Here is a 26686-nt window from a genome sequence, read left to right as displayed (position 1 = left end):
CACATTCTTCATTCTGCAAAGCCAAGGTTGGAAGACCACAACCCCTAGAGGTCTCTGCTGATTGAAGGGGAGGGAGGCTGCGGTGCCCCTGGCCATGCCCCTGGCCGTTCACTTAGGCTGTCTCTGCTTGGGGATGGGGAGCTGGCAGTCGCGGGATCCTCTCCCTGGTGTTTGGCATCTTCTTCTGCCCCACCCCTGCCTCCCTCCCGCCACATCTGCCCCAGGGTCAGCGTGGACCTGCAGCTGCCTCGGAACTCTGTCCACCCAGGAGGGCTCCTCTAGCCTTTTCAGAAAGTGGGAGATGGTGGAGCTTAAGAAGTGTGATTTTGGAGTTAAGCTTCAAATCCCAATACTTGTATTTACCAACTATGTAGCCTCAGGCAAGTTTCTTAACCTTTTGAAGCCTTGATTTCCTCATCTGTAAAATGGGATGGATACTGACTCTTCCTTATGGGGATTGTTGTGAAGGTCAAATGGGACCAGGCATGTCAAGGGCTGGGCACTGTGCCCGACACCTGGTAAGGCTCAGAATAGGGCAGCTTATTAATATCCTGTGGAGCACTGCTTGGCCTCTGGAATCCAGGGTCTGAGAGTCTCTAAGTAACCACCTGTTGCCTTTTTTCCTCCCAGGGTATCAAAAAACCATTCACTGAGGTCATTCGTGCCAACATCGGGGATGCCCATGCCATGGGTCAGCAGCCAATCACCTTCCTCCGACAGGTGAGCTGACTTTCAAGTGCAGAGGCCACTAGGAGAGCAGGGAACCAGCCAGCCAGGCCCGTTACCTCAGCCTCCTTGCCTGTCCAGCCCCCTCAGGACACAGCAGGCACCAGAATCCCACAGGGCGGTGCCACTGAAGTAGCAGCCCCCTCCAGTGCTGATGTCCCCTGGTTCTCTCCCTCAGTCTCCTTCCCTTCCCAGCTTGTCTAAAATTCCTAAACCCATCGTGCGGTTGCTCTAATGTACAAGGCTCCCAGGGATGCTCTTCCACAGTGCGTGGTCCTGGATGCTGAGTTCAGAGCTGGGTTGGTGAGGGCATCAGAGAGTAGGTGGGAGAGGTAGAGGCCCAGTGGGCTGGGAGGTGGTGTCTGGGGGTCCAGAAGCGGCCTTCCAAGTGAGATGCCTCGGGTTTGAGTGTTGGTTCTGCTGCTTACCAGCTGAGTGGCTTTAGGCAAGTGGAGATCACCAGAACACTGCCTCAGAGGACTGCTGGGGACCTTGGGGAGATGCTGAGTGTGAAGGCCGCCAAGAGGCACGTTTCAGTATTTCAGTTTGAGCACCAGCCAAGGGATACTGCATGGGTCAAAATTGTGGGATCGGTGGGCTGGAGGGGAAAAGACAAGGTGGGAGAGTGCCATGGGGACTCCTGAACAGAGGCTGGAGACCAGATGTGGAGAAAGCTTTTTCCCAGAGAAGAACTGGGGCCTGTTTGGACAAGATTTGGTCCTTGTGTGGGTAAGGTTCCCAGTCAGGAAAGCTGAGTGCTGGAGGCCCCAGTCTTCTGTTCTTTGCCTGCGTCTCCTGCCGTAGGGGCTGGCATGCAGGAGGGGCGACCCTGCCCTGTTCTCTGGGCAGAGGGGTGTCAAGACCAGGGGCCTCAGCCTGGGGCCCCTCAGGGAATTCACACAGGGTGTGGAGGAAAAGAACCGAGACTGGCCACGACCTGAGGAACGTCTTCTGTGCTTCCCACCTGTGGCCCCTGCTGCTGACCTCAGGGGCGTGTCATCTCCCCACGAATGTCAGAGGCCCCAGGCTGGTCCCAGGATGAGGCAGCAGATCAGACCAGACAGAATGGTCTGGGGAAGTAGAGGCAGGAGGAGGTCAGAGTGTCCTGGTTGTCCTGAAAGCTCATCCTGGAAGCACGCAGCTTTGGAGAGGAGAGAACAGAAGAAGTTCCCCACACATGCCTGGGGCTTTGGGTGTAAACACAGTCCTGTGGCCTCAGCCTTTTCTGGCTGGCTGACACAGTCCAATCCAGCCCTGCCACCAGCCATGGCAGGCTCAGCCTCTCCTACCTGGTGCTGGCCTCCTCCAGCCTTCATGCATCTCCTCTGATCTTCACAAGCACCCCTGGCAGGAGGGCAGGCTGGGTCACTGCCCTTGGTACAAATGAAGACGAACCAGGCTCCGAGAAGCTGGCGTCTATCTGAAATCACTCAGCTGGTGTCAGAGCCCTGAGCCCCCGCTCTCCTCAGTGCTCCTGGCTCCACTCCTAAGCTTCCAGCTTAGACTTGCCCGGTGAGCTGGGGTTTACTGGCACTTTTGCAAACATTTCCTTACTTAATCCTCTTAATTTGTGAGGAGGTTAGGGCGATTTCTCTGTTACAGAGATGAGAATGCTGACCCGGTGTTTAGTTGTGGCCAGGAAAAGGGGTGATGGTGAGGAAAGGGGGAGGGGGCTCAGGCTGGGAGTAAGGAGGGGTCTGTGCCGTACTATCAGGTGGGCCCAACCTCGGCCCTCTGCTCAGGAACCCCTGATTCTGTGGCCTTGGGTACGTGAGCCACTGTCCCTTACGGAGGAGGTGGAGCGGGGGCTGAGTAGCAGCCTTGCTCTTCCTGGCTTCCTCTCCTGGCAGCCCACCCTTGGCCCAGGCCATCATGGAGCCTGCCTCTCACTGTCTCCCTTCTGCTGCAGAGAGCCCACTGTCCTCCTCCTACCGGGGTCCTCGGGAGAGGCCTGTGTGGCACTGTCCCTCAGAATTGTCATCTTCTCACGGTCTCCTGCCCCGTGTCCTCTGTGCCCCTCCTGGGGCTCCGGGGGGGCAGGTGCTGGGAGCCCAGCCCATGCCTCTGTTCCTCCAGGTGATGGCACTCTGTACCTACCCAAACCTGTTGGACAGCCCCAGCTTCCCAGAAGATGCTAAGAAAAGAGCCCGTCGGATCCTACAGGCTTGTGGCGGAAACAGTCTGGGTGAGGTCCCAACTTGCCAGGTCCTCGCGGGCCTGAAAAGACCGTGTGTTCTCAGTGTGGGCCTGGACCCTGGCCCCAAATGGAGGGCTGTGTGTGAGTGAGTGTGCAAGTGTGTGGGGGGTGGCTGACGTGCAGAGTCGATGAACAGTCCGTGCTCTGTTAGCCTCCCGTCTGCTGAGCTTACGGGGTGAATGGCAGCTTTTGGTGGACTGGGGCACTTCAGGCGCCAGAGGCTGCCTTTGGGGTTTACCTCTGGGAGCCAAGTTTGAAGCTGAGCCCTCCCTCAGAACAGGAGGTCAGCCCAGGGCTGGACTTCATCCAGCCTGAACACACGTCCCCAAATCATCCAGGAGGTGGCAGTCAGTTGTTGTGGAAGGGACGTGCTGCAAGGTGCCTCTGGGCCCCTTTTGGTGGCTTCCTCGCTCTAATGGTCCTGCCTACCCACCACGTTGCTGTGTTCCAGTCCTTTGTGCCCGGAGCCCACGCCCAGAGGGCTCAGGGACGAGACCTGGAATTTGGCCCCTGTTGATGTGAAAATGAATCTCTCTCCCTTCTCTGCTGAGATGGATTTTCAGCCTCAGGCCTCTAGCTCTTTGTTCTCATCTCATGTTCTTTTTCCTGTTTATTTTTGCCTCATTCCGTTGTCCTCTGCCTACACAAAGAATCCAGCTTCCCTTGTCCTGAGGAAAACAGTTGTTCTTAGGGCTTTTTTAGTACACGTGCCTGGATGTTCCGGAACGTGGGACAGGGATTCTCATGGCTTGTGCAGCAGGGGATCAGCCAGCGACACTTGGCCTCTCTGTCACCTCCCTGCCTTTCCCTTCCCCCTGTCCTGCTCTGTCTCTTTATTGAGAGCCCTTCCTAGCTGTGGGCACCCTACCAGCCCTCTGTCCAAGTCTGTGTCCTTCACGGTGTCCCTCTAGGAAGGGACCAGCTGCCCTTTACTTTTTTGCCTGTCAGCCTGGATGGGGTGTGGGCCAGCACCTTGTGTGGCAAGGCCTAAACCACAGGCTGTCAGAGGGCAGCGCAGCAGCCCAGAGGCCTGGCCTCCAAGCTCCTTTCCTCCTGCACCCTCTGCCCCGCCCAGAGGACAGAGGCGCTTCTCAGAGACCCATGGCCGTGGGCCTGAGACTCCAAGCCCCTCAGCCCAATGGTGGGGGAGGGGGGTTGCTCCTGCAGGTCTGATGTGACTGGGGAATGGGTAGGGGCCCCCTGTTCCTTGTACTAAGCCTCACCAACAAGTTTGTGTAACTCTTTGTCAGCCAGGGCTGAGGGAATGGGGTTGGGAGGCCACGTCCATGTGAGGCTCCCCTGGAGGTGTTGTAGCAAGAGAACTGATGGCCTTCGGGGTTTTGGGGACCTGCACTGGGTTCTGTCTGAGGAGCTCAGGAGGACAGGCGAGGCAGGTGCTCTCTGAGCCTCTTTCCTCATCCTTGAACTAAAGTACTTTGTACCCACCTCCTGGGCTTGCAAGGAAGGTTGACATTTGTGCTAAAGCCCATTGACAGATATGGAGAAGCCCTGCCCCAGAGGTCACTCCCGGTTCCTGCCCATTGCCGGGGGGGGGGGGGAGGTAGGGGGGATGGACAGTGCAGTCCTGGCCCTTAACTGGGAAAATGGTGGGTGGTGCTCTCTGTCAGCCAAGCCTCGGGCAGCCTGAGCACCTGCCCAGAGAAATTGAGGAATTGAAAAATGTCATTATGCTCCAGGGCCACCCTGACCCTAGTAGGGATTAAATGCGCACACAGGGTCTTAGAGCTCACCTGGAGCTCTTAAGTGTTTTTATCATGATCTTTAAAATTATTTCTTACTGGGGCTTCTTTTATTTTTTGTTTGATGAGTGACCCAGTTCTCAGACTGTGTCCTGGATCTTGAGTAGGATTGAGACAAGTCTCAGACACATGTGGGGCAGGTGGGAGATGGCAGGTATATGCCCTCGTCCAGCTCCTCTCTGAGCACATGCCATACACCAGGCGCAGCTCCAGGCTCTGAGGGACACTAGTGGGCAAGGCAGGTGGAGTTTCTGTGCTCATGAAGCTCACTGTCAGACTTGGGAGAAACAAACATTAAAAAGAATTAACACAGAAACATAGTCCCTGGTTTTCATGAGTTCTCAGAGAAGGAGCAGAGAGCTGTGGGGTTATAACAAGGGATTCTAATATAGAGGGAGGTTTTAAGGAGAAAGCTGCATTCAAATTCACATGGAGGTTGAGTAAAGAGAATCTGCTAATGCCTGCCAGATGGGAAGAGTGTGTGCAAAGGCCCTGAGGTTTAAGACTGGAGTGTGATTGAGTGAAAGGATTTGGGTGTGATGAGGCCGGGGGATTTGGCAGTGGTGATGGTGCCAGTTTGTGGGCCATAGGAGGAAGGTTGCTGTCAGGTTCAGAGCAGTGGGTCCTACGGAGGACTGTGGTGGAGCAGGGCCCAACAAGGGGTAGATGCTCTACAGAGATGCACAGAAATCAGTAACGGTCCCTGCCCTCATGTCAACATAGAGGGGGCAGGGCTTCACTGGAATGTAATAAAATCACTGGAGAAATCATGGGCTAGAATAGAGGCTGAGGTCAGACAGTAAATCGGGCCCTAGGGAAAGAGACAAGATCTGAGGATCTAGTATGAAGGATCAGTGTGGTTCCACCTATAGCAGAGCAGCTAAAGGAAGAGGGCAGAAAATCTGTGGCTGGCAGGAGCAGGGAGCTTGCTAGTGGGTGAAGGCCTGGAAATTCAGGGAAGCAAGTGAGCTAGAGGCAGAAAGAGGAGGCTTGTCTGGCATGGAAATGGCCAGGCCCCATGGAGTGGAGGGGAGGGCACTGAAAGAAAGCGGAGGGAAATAGGAGGCACTGGAAGGTTTCTGAGCACAGGAGCTCAGAAATAGCAAATAGATCACCCCAAAGAAGAAAGATTCTCCAACACCAGCATCTGCACCTCCCCACTTTTTTATTTACAGAAAATTTCAAATGCATTAGTATACCCCGGATAATGTGACAGAAGGCTCTGTACCCACCACCCTGATTTGATGTGTGTTACTGTTTGCCACTTGAACCTTAGAAAAGTAGTCCAGTCCCCCCACCCCTGTCCATTTTACAGATGGTCAGAGGGGAAGGGCGAGCCTAGTGCTGCACAGACCCTTACAGTGAGCGCCTCCTGGGTGTGGGGCTTGGACTGATGTGCACTGAGGCTCAGACAAGAGCCAGTCACTCTCCAGAGCCCCGTCCTCCCTCCTAGTGGTGGTTTTGCGGTAGTCCTAGAAGGAATAGGCTGGTTTTCTTTAAATGTGGTATGAAATTCAAATGGTGTAAAAGGATATAGTGAAAAATCTGACCCCAAGCCTCGTCATTCACCTCCCCAGAGAATTCACCTCACCAGTTTGAGTCTCCTTCCAGAGAGATTTCGTGCATGTGCAGATTCCTATTTTCAATCTCTTTCTAAAAACAAATAGTGGCCTGACATTTTTAACAAGTTTTCATACATTCAGTAAAATGCACAAATATTAATGTACAGCTTGAATAATTTTTGCACGTGTGCCACCCCCGCTCGGGTCATGACATTAAACATTCTAGCACCACAGGACGCACCTCATGCCCCTTTGCAGTCAATACCCCCAACCCCTAAGTAGTCACCACTGTTTTTGAACCTCATATAAATGGTGGTTTGGATTTTAATCCTAACTGGCAGCCTGACGATACTGTTGACATGGGGTGGGTGTGGAGGGGTGTCATGCTCAGCAGCCCCAGGGATCTGTGGTTAGTGCTGGCTAGGGCTCCAAACTCCTGGGCTGGCAGGTGGTACCATTTTGGGTTGACCCATTCTCTCACATTCTTTGAAATCATGTGTAGGTAATAGTGATAAAAGCATTGCAGTCCCAGCTATAATGATAGATACTGTCACGGAACATGTATACATCCCGGGAGGGTGGGTGAAACAGGTGTGGGCACCATTTAACTGGTTAGAAGCCAGGGTCTAGAATAATGCTTGATGTATAAGTAGGTTCTCAGTAAACATTGGGTGGATGAATGGATGAGTGAGTGGGTGGGTAGATGGGCAGATGGGTGGGTGGGTGGGCATGTGGTTGGATGGATGGATGGATGGATGGATGGTTAGCAGACAGGCGGATGGATGGGTAAGTGGGCAGACACGTGGGTAGATGGATAGGTGAGAGGGTGGGTGGGTAAAGCCCAGATAGGTGGTGAAGCAGCTTGCCGTAGTTCCAGAGCCTAGAGTAGTGGGAGTTGGGCCCCACCAAGACCTCCCTAACCTCCTCCCCACCCTCCCACAGTCAGCTAATTATATGGATATCACAGAGTCTATGGGGCCAGATGTCTTGCCTCTTAGTCACTGTCTTGCTTGCTGTCTTACAGGGTCTTACAGCGCTAGTCAGGGTGTCAACTGCATCCGTGAAGATGTGGCCGCCTACATCACCAGGAGAGATGGCGGTGTACCTGCCGACCCGGACAACATTTACCTGACCACTGGAGCTAGCGACGGCATTTCTGTATGTGTGAAGGCGGCTCATCGTGATCCACTGTTCAGCCACGCGACGGACGGCCTTGCATGTTAGGGCGAGCACGTGGGCCGTTAGGGGGACAGGCCTGGGAGGAGACGCTGGCTCCTTGTGGTCCCTGCTGTTTACCTGGTAGCCCTCTGTCCTTCCCTTGTTCAGTCTTTGTGAGCCTGGCTGCTCCTGCAGCCCCGGACTCCCTCCAGGTGCAGACGGGAGGCGCCACGGGGCACTTGAGTGCCCATCTTTCTGGCAGCATCGGCCTCTCTCTCAGCAGGCACGGTCTTCCTCCTCCCAGGCACCGTGCCAGGTGCTGGGGAGACCATGGGGGCCAAACACGTTTGGTCTCTGCTTACACACCAGTGCTAGATCAGACTGGCATTAATATTAATATCCCATAAATGCATGTCAGATCGTTAAGCTTTCAGTTTCTCTCCTGGTTGAAGAGGACAGAGTACTACAGAAGGGAGTAGCAGGAGCTCTGACCTGGGGGGAGGGCAGGAGGCTTTCTCAGGATGGCTGAGCAGGTAGAGAGCTGGCGGATGTGTAGGTGTGTACTCCAGGAGGCAGAGCAGGGGGAGTATTTGGAGCAGAGGCCTTGAACTGGAAGGAGGCTGCGTGTTTTGAAGTGGAGAGTTGGAGGGACGAGTGCATGTGGTGAGGGCCAGTTACCAGCCATGCACTGGGAGGCAGGTGAGGCCTGAGTACTGAAGTGCTAGATCAGACTGAGGATTTGGGTCATGGTCCTAAGAGCCATTGAAAGATTTGAAGCAGGCGGGGGCACATAATTGGATTTATGTTCTTAAGCTTTAACTTTGGCTGGGAGGGGTAGTAGATGTGAGGGAGTGTTTAGGAAGCAAGAGAAGAGGTGACTGGGGATCAGCCATGGATGAGGGGAAGAGGGCTAGTATCAAGGCTTCCTTAGCACAAGGGGCTGAACCCTGGGACTGAGGGACCTGCGGCCTCCCTTTCCTTCCAGCAGGCTGCCCAGCGCCCAGTCGGTGCTGGGTGCCAGGGTGGTCCATGTCTCTTGACCTCTAAGGCTCTTGTTTTGATGTTTGTTGAAGCATCAGTCCTTTCCCACAGCCTTTCAAATGCACTGAACTCTTACTGGTTACCTACTCTAGGTCAGCCTCTCGTGGCATTGGGATTCTAGTGCTGGACTCAGCCCCCAACCATGGCATCCCCCATTGTGCTCTGCCCTCAAGCCCCCTCTCCATTCCCAGGGAAGCCCAGGTAGAGGTCCCAGAGGAGGGGTCCTCAAGATTTAGTGAAGAGAGTTAAGTCATTGTGGTTTTTAATCCAGTGCGGCAAGGAACTGAGCCTGAGAAAGGAGCTAAGCCTGTGTGTAAAGTGGGGACTCTCCCAGAAGAGAGTTTGGGGTTATTAATTCAGTAAATCATTACCACCTCCACCCGAGCCCCACAGAGCTCCCAAGTCCTGGTTTCTCAGGGATTGTAGGAAAACAGGTCCCACTCAGCTTTGGAAACTGCTGTGTTGAAGCGCCACCTGGTGGCAGTAGCTGGGTGTTCTTATCCCGTTTCAACAATCCCTTCTTTGTTCAGGGTTCTGTCCAACCTTGGGCACCACTGACCAGACAGATTCCTGGGCTCCACCCTAGACATGCAGAATGAGTTTCAGGGGTGAAGTCAGAATAATTCTGAGACAAGGCTACTGCTTGAAAAGATCTCTTTGAAAAATACTAACAAGTATTGAATCTTTTAAGTCCGTGTGGTGCACTGTGTGGACAACTTGAGAGCATTTTTCTTATTTCTCACAGCCGACCTCATTTCACAGATGAGAAAGGTGAGACTCAGGGAAGTTCAACAGCTGGAGGCAGGCAGTGGGGTGGCTGGTGAGATGCCCTCCAGCTGGTCTGCTGGTCAGCCCCCAGGGGCTGGGAAGTGGCAGCGGTCCTGTAAGGTGTGACTTCTTGGTTGCAGACTATCTTGAAGATCCTGGTCTCCGGAGGCGGCAAGTCCCGGACGGGTGTGATGATTCCCATCCCGCAGTACCCCCTCTACTCGGCGGTCATCTCCGAACTCGATGCCATCCAGGTGAACTACTACCTGGACGAGGACAACTGCTGGGCCCTGAATGTGAACGAGCTCCGGCGGGCCTTGTGGGAGGCCAAGGAGCACTGTAACCCCAAGGTGCTGTGCATCATCAACCCCGGGAACCCCACAGGTCTGCGCTTCACTTCCTTGTCAGTTTCTTTCGGGGGCGGGGCGGGGCAGCCGGTGTACTGATCATCTGGACACTGAAGAGCTAAGAAACAGTGAAGTCCTCTTTGCTCCCGGGTGGCCAGTCTAATTCCAGATTTGCTAACATAAAGCTATAAGATTTGCTGCAGGCCACCTTAGGAGGTGAGCAAATGCAGGCATTTTCTTGGGCAGGATTGTATTAATTATTAAGGCCAGTTTTCTTTCCTGTTCTTGCATTTGCAAAGAATCTTCTCTTTGAGGTTACAGGTTACACACAAACCGTCGTCATTAATCATAGGCCTCATTTTACCTTACCCCTACTTGTTCTTCTGAACCAGTTTTCAGCTTGCTGGTGTCTGCATTTTTGTTTTTCTTCGACACAGCATTACTGTGTTCTTTGATGCCTGAAAAGGAAATGCCATATTAAAAACAAAAACAAACCAAAAAAACCTGTTTCCAGAAGTTGAAAAGCACTCCTAATTTTGCATATTTTTCTTTTAAAAAAATGCACAGTTCTGCCTGTTTTGATCTTTCTGGGCTGCTGGCTTCATGTGCCCCCGTTGCTATTCGGATGCCGAGAACAAGGGCTCCTCTCTCCTCCTTTGTTGAGATAAACTGGGTCAGGGCCAAACACAGTGGAGCTGATTGTAGAATCTGCTTCTTGGGAACATCAAATGATGCATCAATCAGCTGCAAGCGCCGCTTGAATTCCTGAGTGCAGAAAATGGGTGCAGCTGCCAGCCACACTGGTTTATTTACACCCACTGCTTGGGGGAAGGGTGAAGCTTCTAACCGTGGTGAGGTAGGAGAATGACACAGCTGGGATCTCTATCCTGGTTGCGTATTAGAATCACAAAGGAAGCTTTTAAAAGTGCCAAAGGCCAGGGCACACCCACACGCCTCTCTTGGGGGCAAGGCCCAGGCATCCGCGTAGGGTGCACTGTACCTTAGGACAGTGGTTCTCAAACTTTGGCTCATTAAAAAAACAAACTGCTTGGCTGGTGGGTATAGCTCAGTGGTAGAGTGCATGCTTAGCATGCACAAGGGCCTGGGTTCAATTCCCAGTACCTCCATTAAATAAATAAATACATAAACCTAGTTACCCCCCACAAAACAAACAAACAATTTAAAAAAAATCCCTCCTGGGATCCACTTCCAGACAGGAGCCCTGGAGTGAGGCTAGCAAATTTGCATCTCTAACAAGGTCCCAGGTGATGGTGATGCTGCTGGCCCCACACTTGGAGTAGCAAGTCTTACATCTTATGAAGTACTCTGTTTACCTAGTTTATATCATAGGGTTGGTAACTTCTTGGCCAGGTGTTTACATAAAGTTTCACCTGGCTGTCTGGGGAGAAGAAACTGCAGCAGACTTCCTGTTTGAGGCAAAGTGTGTGTGTGGGGGGTCATGTATATTAATATAAGTGGTTTTTCTAAAGAATAACTTTATGAACGGGCAGAGGCTGGTTTTTCTCTCAGGGGTCTTAATGTGTGAAAAGCAGCTATTGGAAGATGGGAGATGGAAAATAGAAACCCAGCTGTGATGACCATGTATCTTGTCTGGACCACACACTGACCACTGGTTAAAAACTGTCAAAATGGAGTGGGGTATTAGCTAGGGCTCTTTGGGTTTCAAGACGGAAACTCATCCCGAGACTGAAGGAAGTGGATCTGTGAAGTCCGGGGTGAAGCAGTGCACTTAAATCAGCATTATTGTCATAGCAACCTCAGGCCATTTCCCAGCTCTGCTCTCCTCTGGGTTGGAATCCTGCTCAGGACGCATCTGTCCTGGGAGTGGCCTTCAGCAGTTCCAGCCATTGCCCACCAGCTGGGCATCCTCCCCAGACATCCTTGCCTACAGTTGAAATGAAAGCTGCAGGCGAGACTCTCATTGGCCCATGTTGGGACACCTGTCCATCCCTAGTCAAGACTCTGATTGCCCAGGTTTGTGTTCCATGTCCCCTGCTGGGGTGCAAAGAGAGGGAGCTTTCCATAGGGCAGCTGAGTGCTGAAATTCCTTTGGCGAGGCCTTTAGTGAGGGACACTTGGAAGACCCCTCCCCAGCCTTCGGGACAATGGCAAAGCCATCTGTTCTGTGGGGTGGTCTCATGTCGTGCCCTGCTGGGCACAGCTGTGCCCTGGACCCTCTAAAGCTGCATAGGACTCTCCTACACCACCGCACGTTTGTCTGTCCTTGGCTCAGCAGGCATGTTCTGAGTGACTGCTTCATCCCAGGCACTGGAGCGAAGTAAGCTCTGTCCCCATCCTCGGTTTGCATGGCCCCCATCAGAGGGGTTATGTGTGTACAGCAGGTCTCATTTTCCCCTCCCGAGCTGCAGGCTTTCTGAGGCCTGGTCCTTGCTCAGTTCTCTCTGCACTGCCCTGGCACATGGTTTTTATATTCTTGGTGCTCAAATCTTGGCCTGCATTCTAGCAGGATACAGTTTGTAGGATGGCAGCCCTGGGAGGGAAGACTAGGAGCGTTTGCAGGCAGGCTCAGCCCCCTGGATAGGCAGCCCCCCCTCCGTCTGTGAGAACAGTGGCTGGTTCCTTGTAGAATCCAGGGCTGCCGCCTTTCCCCACTCCCAGAGCCCTGAGCTTGCTTCACAGGAAGACGCGGGGAGGGGGCACTTGCTTGACAGGCTGGTCCCTTTGTAAAAGGATTGGTTCGTTGCTTACGTAGTTTAAGGCTAAAATCCTGGCTGAGTCATAGCGTGCTCTTATAAGGTATATCTACATATTATTTCCAGACTTATTCTTGATATTCTTAGCACAGACAAGAATATAGGGTTTTTTTTTAAACTAAGAGTTAATTTTAAAAAAAATTTTTAATTGGGGTACTCGGGATTGAACCCAGGACGTTGTGGGAACTAGGCATGTGCGCTACCACTGAGCTATACTCACCCCACCCAAGAATATAGGGGTTTTTTGGGGTTTTTTTTGTTTGTTTGTTTGTTTTGTTGAGGGAAGGTAATTGGGTTTATTTACTTATTCATTTATTTAATGGAGATTCTGGGGATTGAACCCAGGACCTTGTGCATGCTAAGCATGTGCTCTACCACTGAGCTATATCCTCCCCATGAGAATGTAGTTATTTTTAACCAAAGGTAACATACTCTACATACTGCTCTGTATCAGGGTATATAGCGTGTGTACATAACACACGTGCACATACGTACACACGTAGACGTATACGTATACGTAATAACATCTATAGACACACAGATGCACAGTAAGGAAACAGCCTTTTGTGAGAAGTCAGCAAGCCTGACTAGTGCTTTTCCAGAGGATCTGAGATCCTCAGACCTCCCAGTGCCACCCTCATAGTGGGTCACAGGAAATGCTGGGAAAAGGTTCGTTTCCACCTTTTTGCATTTGTTCCTTTCCCCACCTAAACCCAGGGTATTTAATATTTTGCTGCAGGTGCTCATTTCTTTAAGATGGGTGAAGTGTCGAGTCGAGCCCTGAAGGGAGGCCTGGCAGGGACACTGAGGGATGCTGGCAGGCAGGCTCCCGCGTTGACTGGGGCCCTGCTGAGTGCCGGCAGTGAGGATGGGCGCTGAGCCTGCAGCCCTTGCCCCTGCCTTGCGGCGGCGCGTGTGGGGAGCAGGTGTAGCCAGGGCAGTTCTCCATCGGGGCTGCTGGCGTAGGGTGAGGAGGGGAGCGCAGCTGAACGACTTAACGCCGTCAGTTTTCCTTTCCTGCTCTTTATGAGGTTTCCATGCCTTCCTGTTCTCCCGCCCAGACTGACAACTTCCACACACAGTCTAATAAGAATAACAAGGAAGTTGGGTGTGAGACACTATTCCTCCCACATACCCAGCTTCACTGAGTCAGAGGGATGGGGCTGACCCTCCCAGCGGTCCTGGGGGGTGACCACACCCCATCGATCATGGCAGCTAGGGAGATTAGTGTCATGAAGAACACAGACATCAGAGTGATTCTGGTTGGGGTTCTTACCTAGGGACAATGTAAACAGCATTACAGCCTACATTCTGCTTTTGTTTGGGGACTTTTTAGGTCAGGTGCAGAACAGAAAGTGCATAGAAGACGTGATTCACTTCGCCTGGGAGGAGAAGCTCTTTCTCCTGGCTGATGAGGTAAGAGCGCCCTTTGCTCTCAGAGGTGAGGGTGCGCTTTCTCTTCTAGGGGGAGGGAGCCAGGCCGGGTTGTTCTGTAGCCAGTGAGAACTTTCTGTGTGTTGGGGGAGAGATTCTAACGAGGATATTCAGTGTTGCAGCCTATGAGAACTGTGAACTAAATCATCCCTGTATTGGTTTGGAGTCTTGGTTATAAGGTTCAGAAATCTAACAGTCGACTTTTAAACTTGAAAAGTAAAAAGATGGTGGGATCACAGGTGTGGGCTGGATCCAAGGCTTCCACTGTATCTTCCAGCTTCTCTCTCCTTCTATCCTACTGGCTTGGCTTCATACACGGGCTTGCTATCTTCCCAGCTGAGAAAGAGGTCATTTCTTCCTGGCACTTCTGGCAAAATCTCAGAATTGAGCCTCATTGGTGCAGCATGGCTGAGACACCCGAGGCTGAACCAGCCCCTGTGGCCCAGTGGTTGCACACAGTGGGGAGGTCTACCCTGTGCCCCCAAACCCCCAGACAGTGCAGAGGAGGGTGTTCCCTGAGGGAAACCGAGGGGCTCTTTTTCAAGGAGCGTGGGTGCCGGCATCACGCTGTGGTTCTGTGAGTAGGGGAATCCTAATTAACCCCACAGCTGCTGCTGCTTGGAACCCAGTTCTGGAGACAAGGCCTGCCTGTTCTGTTTTTTGTTTTGTTTCTTTTTTTTGTTTTGTTTTTTTTGCTTTGCAAGGAAGAAATGAAAGACCTGTGGAATCCTAGCTTCACGTCTTCATTTCTGTATGATTTCTGGTCAGTCGTAGCTTCTAGCACACTAGCTTCGTTTCTTTGCTCCTTAGCACCACCCCCACTCACACACACACACAGACTCACACACACACACATACACACAGCTTACCCACCAGATTGTTACTGTGATTGTTGCAGATGGGTCTAGAATCTTAATTTCCAAAGGAGAGAAAGGGTATCAGAGTGACCTGGTGCACAGACCCCCTCCCTCTGGGTCTGGGAAGAGATGGGGGAGGGGGAGGAGGTGAGAGCCAGTGAAGGATCTGACGACTCTGGCTGGTTTGTTGGAGATGGAGCCGACCTGACCTTCCCGCTGACCCACAGTGCCCCAGAGCCTCAGTTTCCCTGATCTCCACACTGGGAAAGGGAAGTTCACCTCCAAGGGCAGATGGGCGCCTGCCTGCTGAGCTCTAGACTGTGCCAATGGGAAGGAGCAAGCAAGTGTGGGCCCTTCTCAGTCTAGTTGGGGGAGACTGAGTGGGGACAGGAAACAAAATCGTTCCAAACTGGGTGAGTGTGGTGAAGCGCTGGGGAACACGGCGAGCTCTTCAGGCAGGATGGTCCGAGGACGGGTACATCAACTGCTTTCGTGACTCATCCTACTGACAGAGTGAGCATCATGCAGGGGGTAGACCTGCTGGGGCAGGTGGGGTACTGGATGTCGCCACAGGCACATGAAGTAGAGAGGGGGTCTGGAGACTGGGTGGGGGCTGATGTAGTCCCCACCCAGTCCCCAGATTTATTTCAGAAAGTCATTGAAGAAATCAAGTGGGCATCCAGCCTGAGGCCTTCCCTCCTTGTTCTGGAAGGTTCCCTCGGGTGCCTTCTGGCGTGGAAGCAGCATCTGAGGCTGGGTGTCACGGCAGGCAGCCTGACTGCAGGTTGGCCTAGAGCACCTGTGTTCTCCCTTGGCCACAGCCTGCGTGGCTTAGGCTCCTGGGGGGCTTGTGGTGACTGTCCCTGTCCTGTCCTGTCCTCCCCTGCAGGTGTACCAGGATAATGTGTACTCTCCAGACTGCAAATTCCAGTCCTTTAAGAAGGTGCTTTACGAGATGGGGCCCGAGTACTCCAGCAACGTGGAGCTCGCCTCCTTCCACTCCACCTCCAAGGGCTACATGGGCGAGTATGTGGGCCCCCACCTCCCTCCCGCTGCCCTGGGCCCGCCTGGTCCCTGCGCTTCTCTGCCCTGCCCTGCCCTGCCTTAGCCCCAGCCCGCTGGACGGAGGCAGCTGCCCTTACCTACGGCTAGTGCTGATCTAAGAAGCAGGAGGAGACAGGCCACACCTCCCCGAGGGAAGCCCAGGGGTGTGAGGACACCCCTGTGCAAGGGCTCAGACAAAATAAGACCATGATGAAAATGAAAACAGGACCTCAGAGCAGCTTCCAGCGCTGGTGTTTTCTGCCAGCCATGTCACCATTGCTCTGACATTGACTGACGTCTGACAACCAGGGAAGGCAATTTGAGTGGACGAATGCTGTCAGGCCCGTGGGCCAAGCTCTGTGTGCAGGCGTTCTGTCTGCACCTGGCCTTAGCCCTGCGTGACCTCTGAGCCAAAGAGTCAGTTTCAATCCTGTATTCGTTCATTCGACTATTATTTATTGAGCACCTGCTGTGAGTCGAGTCCTGATCTCGGCACTGAGGTTATAGCAGTGAGCAAACCACAGCAACCCCTGCCCTCACAGAGTCATGCTCTAGTGAGGGGAGCGAAGCAGTAGATGAATGAAAATCATGGGTTAAGTGGGGGAAAACAATCAGAGAGACGGGAATGCCAGGAGGTGGGGGCTGGTCCCCGAGGAGCTGGCTTTTGAGTTAAGACCCAAGGGAGGGGTGGTGGGGATGCTATGCAGATATCTAAGGAAAAAGCATTCCAGACAGAGGAAACAGCAGGTGCAAAGGCCCTGAGCAGGAAGGAGCAACTGTTACAGGAGCAGCAAAGAGACTAGAATGGAGTGAGAGGGAAAGTGGCAGAAGTTGAGACCAAAAAAGTCATAGGAGGCCAGATCACCTGGGCTTTAGGTTGTTTTTCACTTTTACTCAGAGTGAGATGGGAACCCTTGGAGGGTTTGAGCAGAGATGAAACTTCACCTGACTTATATTTTATCAGACTCTCTGATTGCTGTGTGATGGGGTCAGGGACAGAAGCAGGGACTCAAGTTAGGAGGCTGTTACAGTCCAGGTGAGATATCGTGGGCCAGGATACCGGTGGGGAGAAGACATTGGATCCCACGTATGTTTGAAGGTAGAGTTGACAGGTGTTGCTTGGTGGAAAAGGTGGCTGAGAGAGAGAGAAGTCGAAGATGATTCCCAAGGTTTTGTTGAAACGATAGGAAGGGTGGAGTTGCCGTCAATGGATGAGGACGGCTGTGGGAGAAGCAGGTTTTAGGGAAAGGTTGGAAGTTGGTTGGAATGTGCTAAATTTACAAATGCCTATTAGACGTCCAGATGGAGATGGATGTGTGAGTCTGCAGCTCAGGACTGACACCTGGCTGGAGATCTAACTTGGTGAGTTGTCAGTGTGTGAGTTGTTAGATAGTTAGGTCTCTGTGCCCAGACGTCTCACAAGGAGTATAGATAGAGAAGAGGTCCCGGGACTGGGCTGAGGCCCTCGCTGCTCAGAAGGTGGGGGAGGAGAGGAGGGACCTGCAAAGGAGACTGAGACAGAAAGGCCAGTGCATTTACAGCGAAGGGCAGTCACTCTCCAGTGTTGTTGGGGTTCTGCTCTGTGCCAGGTGTCAGGATAGGGGAGGGGGTCTGGAGGCCAGTAGGACTGTGAAGCTTGGAGAAATACTGTGGCCTGGTCAAGGGAGCTGTCCCCTTGGGGTGGTTGCCCAACTGTTCTTGGCTGTATTTGATGTGGACAGGAGTTAATTTACGCTGGTCTTCCTGGTCTACCCCATTAGCAGTACCACCTCCTTACTAGACTTTCAGGAGCTGTGTAGCTCTTTTCCTAAACAAATATGTTCTCTCTCTATTAACTCATTTTTCAAACTCAAGTGTATTTATCACATACCTATCCATCTCTCCGTCTGTGTTATTGATGAATCTTTTATCAGTGATGCCCCAGATGTTGATAACCTGAGTTGGTATCCTGTTGCTCTCAGATTCTGATTACCCAGGATTAGACTTCTTTGCTCAATTTGATTTTCTGCTCATCAGCAGAGGATAAAGCAGAAGGTTTCTTCTTTCAACCTTTGCTACAGGAAACCTTTCTGAGATGCCAGAATTTATCTTCCTGCCTTGAAAGGGCCCATCAAGGGATCAGATGGGGATCTGTCTTTGCCAGTTCATTCTGCAGGCTGATCCTAAAAGTGTTTTATTGAGTGTCTCATCGTATCAGGTGCTCCGAGGGTGAGGGGGTGAGGGGGTGCATATACAGAGGAAGGTAGGACCAGACCAGGTGCCTGCGTACATTTCTTTAGTCATTAGTCTGAAAGTTACCAGTCACAGTCCAGAGAAGGAGGCATAGCTCCAGAAAGTGTGGCTGATGGAGCTGATTTGGTTCGGAAAGTTTTTTGGTATGATCTCATTGTATGATCTCAGCTTATTTTCATGAGTTTTGACCCTGTATCAGTCAGGATCTTTTTGGCAATAAGTAACAGAAACTCAGCTTGAACTGGCCTACATCAAAGAGGCTTCTTTAAAAATCCATGTTGCTAAGAAGTCCAGGAGTAAAGTCAAATCAGGAGGCTTAAAGGTGTTAGTGGGTCTCTCTCTCGGCTTTCTTGGTTTGTCTCATTTTCTCAGCTCTGCTCGCTTTTGGGTTGGCTTTGTTTTCAAGTAGCAGAAAGTTCCAGCAAATCCTCGGGTTGCTGCTCGTATGCCTACTTGGGGAACCTGTGCAGGGGGTGCCCAGCCTGGATCATGTACCCCTTTGGAGCAGGGCTGGTATATTAGTTAGGGTTCAGACTAAGCTGCTATAACAAAAAAGCCCCAAATACAGTAGCTCAAACAAGATGAAAGTGTGTCTGTGAAAACAGTCGAAAGGCCGGAGGAGTCCAGAGCAGGCTCTGTTCCAGGAAGTCTTTGGGGACTGGGGCTGGTGGGGTGGTTTGTCTTCTCAACATGTGGCACCTCGAGCTCTGAAGCTGCTGCTTTGGTGCCTGCACTTCTCATGAAATGGGGAAAAGGAGAGAGCTTGCTTTTGAAGAAGTGATGTGCAATTTGCACTTAGCACTTCCATTCACCATCCAACGGCAAGAACTCGGCCACACCTGGCAACTCATTGTTGGGCACGGGGCTGGTTACGGAGGATTCTGGCCGGCTGGATGCACTTAGTAGAGGTCTCTCTGTGACTGGTGGATCCTCTTCCCCACTTCAACCCTCTAGGTGTGGCTACAGAGGGGGCTACATGGAGGTGATCAACCTGCACCCTGAGATCAAGGGCCAGCTGGTGAAGCTGCTCTCAGTGCGTCTGTGCCCGCCAGTGTCTGGGCAGGCTGCCATGGACATCGTCGTGAACCCCCCAGTGCCAGGAGAGGAATCCTTCGAGCAGTTCAGCAGGGTGAGTCTGCTGTGTCCCGTGGCCTGTCTGCATCACTGCTGCGGCCAGTGTTCGTGTGTTCAGTCTCCAAAGCCATCCTTTCTCCGGACAGCCTAAGGTGCTCAGGGCTCCACGTGGTGGCTGACCCACCCCAACAAGACTCAGTCTCAGGATACAGCTGGGCTATATTCTGAAGTGAGAGGACTGTGCATGTGGGGGGGCGTCTTTTCCTCTTTCTCACTCATAAGCACCACGGATGGGCAGGTACCCAGAGGGAGTGGCCCCATGGCCTGAGAACACCCTGGCGGGGATTCTGGTACTAAACTGCAAGGGGAAAATAGATGAGCACAGCATTGATTCTGGACCGTGGGCCTGCCTCTGGCTTGACCAGATGTCCTTGCAGCTTGAAATGACTCAGTCAGACCTTTTAACTGCAAGTGACAACAACCCAACTCTAACTACTAGTTTAAACAAAAGTGGAATTTGGGGGTCCTATAACCAAGAAGTCAGTTCCCAGCTGTTCCAGATTCACATCTTTTTTAATTGTGGTAAAATACATGATCACTTGGCCATTTTCAGCTGAACAGTTTAGTGCATAAGGTACATTTACATTGTTGTGCATCCATCACCACCATCCATCCATCTCCAGAACCTTTTCATCATCCCCAGCTGAAGCTCTGCCCATTGAACACTAACTCCTCACTTCTTCCCCTCAGCCCCTGGTAACCTCCATTCTACTTTCTGTCTCTGTGAATTTGACTCCTCTAGGTAGAAATGGAACCATACAATATCTGCCCTTTTGTGGCTGGTTTATTTAACTTAGCGTAGCTTCTTCAGGGTTCATCCCTGTTGTCCTGTGGGTCAGAATGTGCTTCCTTTCTGAGGCTGAGCAATACTGCACTGTGTGCAGGTACTGCATTTTGTTGGTGTATTCGTCCGCAGGCCCCACCTCTTCACCCCCATTCATTCCGGCAGCACTTGCAGAAGTCCTGGACTCCCTGCTCCAGCTGTGGACACACATCCAGCTGTGGACACACGTCCAGCTCTGAGCCTGTCACTGATGTGCTTTGCCTGGGACGTGTGCCCCAGGCACACCACATGGATTGTGGGGAGGGGTGGCTCCCCACAATGAAGTGGTGGGGCCACCTCCTAGAAGCATGTTCTAGGGTATTCTGTCCAGAGCCACGTTCATTCAGACTGATGGGCTGGGACTGGGTTTTCTCATTTTCTGGAATGACATCCTAGTATGAGAATAGAACCTAATAGGACCTACCTGGAACTCCCTGTGTACTTGCGTGCCCCTGCCTCTAGGATGCATGGCTCATGGGCTGAGCGTCTGTGGAAGAAGTTCCTGCAGAGGGACGTGTGTTTTGCCCACCTCCCCAGTTTGCTGTGCTTGTGCACATGCAAGCTCGCCTTTCACCCGTCTGCCCAGTGTGAAGGGATCCAGAGGTGCTGACTCGTGTGCTTTCTCTGTCTCATCAGGAGAAAGAGTCCGTCTTGGGTAACCTGGCCAAAAAGGCTAAGCTGACAGAAGACATGTTTAACCAAGTCCCAGGAATTCACTGCAACCCCTTGCAGGGGGCCATGTATGCCTTTCCTCGGATCTTCATCCCTGCCAAAGCCTTGGAGGCAGCTCAGGTCTGGGATGCTGGCTCTCTCTTTGGGTTCCCTTGGGACGGCTTCTTGCTCTGGGGAGCAGAAGTGTTGGCCCCAGAGGCTCTGGACTTTGTGGTTCCCTCGGTCAGATGGTGTTTAGTGTGTGAAGATGCCGGGCTCTGGGAGATCCAGCCCTGCCGTGTGCTGTGGAGGTGGGGCGGGCGTGAGGTCGGCCCCAGGTGAGCAGAGCCCATCTGGACTCTGTTAACACCGGTGCTCTGAAGGCAGGTGCCAGGTGTGATGTGGTACATTTAAAACTGAATGGTCGCTGGGGCAGCATCAAGAGCTGTCTGCTCCACAAGGCCTCTGTACCCTGGAGGGGGCGCTTCTCTCAGACTTGGACGTGTGTGTGATCACCTAGGGTCCTGTTAGAAATGTCAGTTCTCGTTCAAGAAGTCCATGGCGGGGCCTGAGATTCTGCATTTCCAGTAAGCTCTCAGGTGGTGCCACAGACCCTACTCTGAGGATTGAGGGCCATAGCGGTATTTCTGAAAGTGTCCTCACATCCCCAACTTCCTCAGTGCTTCCTTAAACATGCAAAATCTGGTCCCCCAGTTGAATCAGAATCCCTGGTGTTGGAGTCCGAGAGTCTGTTTAAACAGGCAGCCTGGTTGTGCAAACCGAAGTGTGAGAAGCACTGTTAGCAGGGCCCCAGAGACTTATTCCTTGAAGGCTCCCGGGCGCCAGCCGCAGGGCCCCGCAGTCAGAGGACTGTGCAGCTTGGTGAACAGAAGGCCATGCCAGTGCCTGGGTTGCTGCTGCCGGGGACGGGCTGCACGGGAAACAGGCTGGCACTCCTGTGGGGGGTGCAGGGTCACCGCAGCCCCCGGCCGTCCTGGAGTCACCTTTGGGTTCCTTGTCCCCGGCACCAGCTGCCTGCAGCGCCCAGTGTCCTGCCTTGGCTCTCACAGGAAGGGAGGGCAGAGGGCCCTGCCACGGGAAAGAAGCTGTCATTTCGAGTGTATTTGGCTTTGAGTTTTCAGTGGTGTGTTTGTGCGGTGCGAAACCAGGAATGAATCCTAAGTTCTTCCCACTCCCACAGGCCCATAAGATGGCCCCCGACATGTTCTACTGCATGAAGCTCTTGGAGGAGACCGGCATCTGTGTGGTGCCTGGCAGCGGCTTCGGGCAGAAGGAAGGCACCCACCACTTCAGGTACCACGGCCTCTGCACCGGGGGCTGGTCCCAGCTTTGTCTTGGAAAACTCGTGCTTCTTACCAAGGCGGCTACAGAGACAGAGATGTGTGCAGCCCCTGTCCTCCCCATCCCACCCCTGTTCTGTCCTGCCGCAGAGCCAAGCTGAGACCCTGCAGCCCAGGGACCAAGGAAAACTGGACTTCCAGGGTCATCTCCTTGACCACTCAGTCTCCCCCTCCGCTGCCTCCATCTGTCACACGCCATCTGAAATGTTCCCGGGGTTGTGGTTTTATCCCCTTTCCCTTTTCAACTCCGTGATAGCGTCATACAGCATCCAGCTGAGTAGCTCACCCACTGCACTGAAAGCCCCAAGAGACGCAGTGGAATTGGCTCTCTCTACTCGCTGTGCTGCCTTTCACAGGCCTGCTACTCTGCTGGGCGAGCTGGAGCAGCTCAGCCGGGGTGTCCCCACCAAGGCCAGCTCTGTTCCAAAGAGCAACCTCTCCATGAGGTGCTCTCAGATGCCTCCTGCAATAGATGCTAAAAAAGGAAATGTTACGGGCCATGTCTCAACACAGTGAAGGTCGGGTAACACCCCCCACCCCCATGGATGAACGTGTAAGGTTGGCCTTTCTGCCTTAATTAGGTAGATTCCCTTTGGCTATTCATGGCTCGTTCAAGAAGTGGTTACATCCCCAGGGCTGCCCTTGGGGCAGGGAAGCAGATTGACAGCATTGGAAGGAGGAGTTAGTTATCATGGTAACATGGGAATTGCTTAGGAGGGAGATTTGTGACGGGGTTCTCACTGTGAGATTGACTGATGAGGGAGATGCAGAAAGCCTGCCTGAGCAGGAGTGAAATCTCGCTCTGTACCTGTGGGAAATACCAAGAGTCACGCTCTAGAGAAGGTTTATACACCTGCCACAGTGTGGGCAGGCCTCCTCTGACGATTGGTGGATGTGTTAGTGAGCTGGGTAAAAAAATAAATGTGTGAATGGTGGGGGACATTCCAGGCACTGTCCAGGGCCTGGGGCTGTCACAATGGACAAGACAGGCCTGTCCCTGCACCTCCTGGTCTCCACAGCTTCAGGTGGAGGAATGGCCTGCTGGGTTCACTCCTCTCCCCTTTTCCAGAGCATCTTGTGTCCGGCTGACACTGTTCTCTTTCGTGACAGAATGACCATTCTTCCTCCGGTGGAGAAGCTAAAGACGGTTCTACAGAAGGTGAAGGACTTTCACATAAAGTTCCTGGAGAAGTACGCGTGAGGACTCCTCAGGCCCCAGAGCCCTCGTCCTGATGGCCGCCCCGCACAGACTGAACTCTCCTCCGCTCCCCTGCGACTCTGCCTCAGGCCTCCCAAAGGCCACTGGTCGCCTTCATGTCATGTTGCCCCAGGAGACTTCTTTCTTTGTGCCTTGATGGTGGGAGCACCTCTCTTCTGAGCAAATGTGAATTGGGGATGTCTCAGAAGCCCTGTTTTCGATGCAGCCAAAGTAGAGGGGACTTGTTCAGCACACGTGGCGGTGCTCTCTGAATCTGTTATTGTTGCTCTCAGAAAATTAACTTGGGGTGTAAAACAACCAGGGTGTGTTGGGTGAGATGGTTTAGATCTGGGAAACAAGAAGGTGTCACAGTAGGTGTAACTTCATCATGCGAAGGCCTGGAAATCCCCAACTCACCGCCGTGATCTGTGAAATAAAACCCATCGCGGTGTGAAAATCTAGTCCTTCCAGCCCGAGAGCCTGGAGTCCGCTGGTGGCTCAGAGAGGCCGGGCCCTTCTGAGCTGGAGGCAGGCAGCCTGCCTCTCAGACAAGAACGGTGGGGGCCAGGCTAGGTTGTGGCAGACATGGTCAGAGTGTCCTGCAGGGGAGGACGTGGGGTGAGCCAGGCTCCAGGATGAACAGGGTCTCCACCCGGGAGCACACAGCAGGTAGTGAGGACTGCACACAGGAGGGCTTCAGGCTGAAGGGTTCTCTTGAGCATGCCGAGACTGGGATGCCTGTCCAGAGGTCTCCCTGGATGCCAGGGGCACAGCGGGCCACCCAGCAATATCCCATCACATGGAGGAGTCCTGCCTGGTGGTGTGTGCATCCATCCACTGTGACCCAGCACCCTGTCTCACTCAAGAACTTGAGTGAGCCTCTATACACATGGCCCCTGGTGACAGCAGGGACAAGGAAACCCTGAAAATGTCCTAGCGAGGGAGGGGCATCCTTATGAACTTGATGACAGGTAACCACTCTTGTAGTGTTTGTTGAGTTGTTTCAAGCTGAACTTGGTCCATTTCCTAGCTCTTAAACAGTCCAAGTGCCTGGTAGCTTGGCTGCTGTGTACACGTGATCCGATTCAAAGTTTATAAAAGTGTTTTAACTTAATGCAAAGTGTTTTCCCTCCACGTCTGCTGCTGGCTCCCCTCCCAGGCTCTGCAGACTGTTCTGTAGCATCAGTCGTCTCCTGGGGGTGGGGGGGAATCCACCAAGAGGGCAGCCTCCCCAGCAGGAGCAAACCTGCATGGAGTCCCGGCCCACGCTGCCAGAAAGTGGGCCCTGTGGGCGGCAGCAGGTCTCTCCTACCATGAGCCTCCTTGGGTGGGTGGTCAGGGAAGCCAGGGCCAGCTCAGGAGTCTGGGGGCCCAGCAAGTCCCAAAGTGGGTCTGAAGTGATCTGAAGGGGCTGAAGAAGGAACTCTAAAGAGGCTAAAGGAGTGGGCTTTGAAAGCGTACCCATGCCAGGTCCATGCAGGGGATGTAATAGGAAACTTCAAACTGCCCTGCCCACTGGCGTCACAGTCCCTATGAAGAAATAGCCAAGATCTCAGATAACAAAGGGAATGTTCTGGAACTTTTTCTTCCTTAAAAGAATTGAGAAAATTGCACTTGTGCTTGTTGATGGTGTATAAGGCAGGATGAGTCCCAGAGCGGTGAGATTTCTGGTGGAAGGGTTGAATAGTAGAAGCTAGTATATTTTTTATATTTTTGTAACAATTGCTTTTTTCATGGGGGGAGGAGGGTTTAGTATTTGTAGTTTTAACAAGTCCAGTAGGTTTTTTTTTTAATAAATCTTCAGATTATAAATAACCCCTAGGAAATTTGCAGCGTTTACATGATTTTTTAAAAGATGCCATATACACTTGGTTTGCTTTTAAAATAAATGAATAAAAGCATAATAAGGTCAGCTGGTTAACTTCGTGCAGGTCAGAATGCTGATCGTGATCGATTTGATTTTCTGCAGATCCAGGTGTCGTGTTGGGGCACCGCCAGAGAAAGTCGTTTGTCATTTGAGGTCACACTTTAAACCTACACCTGTCAAGTTTTCTGCTGTAGATCTAGATCTGCACGTGGGGGATGCTGGGCTGAATACCTTGGGCGGTCCGTCACCTTGTACCCTGAGGCCGGGCTGGTTGTCCCAGTGTTTGTGGATTTGCAGGAAGAGCTGACAGGCCAGCCTGTCCTTGTTTTCCAATCTAGATTCTCATAGGCATCTCTTGACAAAGGTACTTAATGATAACTCTGGTGGAAATTTCTAAACAATAAAATATATGTCCAAAATGGTGACTGTTTAGCTCTCTTTGTAGTTTAAATCTAAACATCGAGTGGACATCACTGATCCTACATCTTCATTCTTTGTAACTTAATGTTGCAAGCACTGCCTCCCTGCCTCCTTCCCTCCTTTCCTTCTTCCCTCCCTCCCTTCCTTCCTTCCTCCCAAATACTACAAACTAAAGTCACAGCTTTTCAGCTTCCATTTCTTTTTAGGTGTCAACCCCAAGGACCCTGAGCTGTATTTTGTTACCGGAGGTGGGAAAACCATGGATTCTCTGAAATAAAATGTTGTTCAAATGAATACAGACCTTGGTTTCCTAGTGGGAGTGAAACAAGGACTAGATCGCAGGCCTGAGGTCAGTGGGGTCCATGGGGAAAGGAAAGCTGCCTGTGCAAGGGATTTCATTCATTGCCCCAGGCTTTCCCAGATTCACATCAATTTTGATGTGTAGTTTTGGAATTCAAACCTTTATTTTTCACTTGAAATGGAAACTTGTGTCTTTATTAAAGAAAATTTGGAAAATACGAAAAGAAGAAATGTAGGGTTTTTTTCAGTTGGAAGATACGGAAACCTACTCAAAGTAGCTTAAGCAAAAGAAGTTATTGCCTCATGTAAGAGGAATTAATTGAAATCCTGGAGGGATGCTGACTTTGGTTCTTACATGCATTGTTAGTACAAAGCCTGTCCGTCCAGCTGTACATGGAAAAATCCCATGGGAGGGCTCTGCCTTGGTCCGTGTGCCCTTCTCTGAACCAGTCTCCATGGCAATGTGGAGTCCTTTGGCTGGCCCTGTGCATGAGTGGAGGTAGGGAAGGGCCTAGAATCACCAGCCCCACCGGGGCCATTGGAGGAGAAGCTGTTTCCCATAGGAAAGGGCTGGACGTGGTACTGCACCTACAAACCTCATATACCACAGGGAACTCTTTGGAGACGGACTGGGGATGAGACGGTGTGTTCAAGGTAGGTTGAGTCATTACTGGTTAATAACCAAGGGGACTGGAGATGCTCTCTGCATCTTCCCTGATTGCGCGCGTGCACACGCACGCACGCACACACACACACACACGCACGCACGCACACACACACCTGGGAACATTTACATCTCTTCGTCTAGGGAGCAAACTTGGTATAGTTTATTATACAAAGAGTTTATTAAGTAGATAAAGGTTAAGAAAGTTATACACACTAGACTATTTTTGGTATGGAGTTTGCTGTAATCACACCCAGAAAGCCTTCAAATGTTCGATAAGGACCCAGTATGAGTCACAGACTTGTAGGGAATGGAGAGTCAAAAGCGAATAAGATGCGGCCACTGTCCTCAGAAAGCATACAGATGGAATGGCCACCAGATAGCTCAGTACTCTATTCCATCCACCC

At 52.2% G+C, this 26686-nt stretch overlaps 1 protein-coding gene across 1 annotated transcript in view; it reads left to right on the top strand.

Moving 5' to 3' along the window:
* The window catches only part of GPT2 (glutamic--pyruvic transaminase 2), a 32034-nt gene extending 6425 nt beyond the window's left edge, over positions 1–25609 (top strand). The window contains exons 2-11 of the mRNA XM_074370810.1: positions 631–720; positions 2803–2911; positions 7270–7403; positions 9353–9596; positions 13631–13710; positions 15475–15611; positions 18816–18990; positions 20455–20610; positions 21671–21783; positions 22941–25609. Coding sequence (XP_074226911.1) covers positions 631–720; positions 2803–2911; positions 7270–7403; positions 9353–9596; positions 13631–13710; positions 15475–15611; positions 18816–18990; positions 20455–20610; positions 21671–21783; positions 22941–23031 — 1329 coding nt within the window. The 3' untranslated portion in view covers positions 23032–25609. The remainder of the gene's footprint in view (positions 1–630; positions 721–2802; positions 2912–7269; positions 7404–9352; positions 9597–13630; positions 13711–15474; positions 15612–18815; positions 18991–20454; positions 20611–21670; positions 21784–22940) is intronic.
* The last annotated feature ends 1077 nt before the right edge of the window (positions 25610–26686 follow it).

This window comes from Camelus bactrianus, chromosome 9 (assembly GCF_048773025.1).
Source record: "Camelus bactrianus isolate YW-2024 breed Bactrian camel chromosome 9, ASM4877302v1, whole genome shotgun sequence".
Lineage (NCBI taxonomy): Eukaryota > Metazoa > Chordata > Mammalia > Artiodactyla > Camelidae > Camelus > Camelus bactrianus.
The sequence above is the reverse complement of the archived record's forward strand: the minus strand, read 5'-3'. Positions and strand labels throughout refer to the sequence as shown.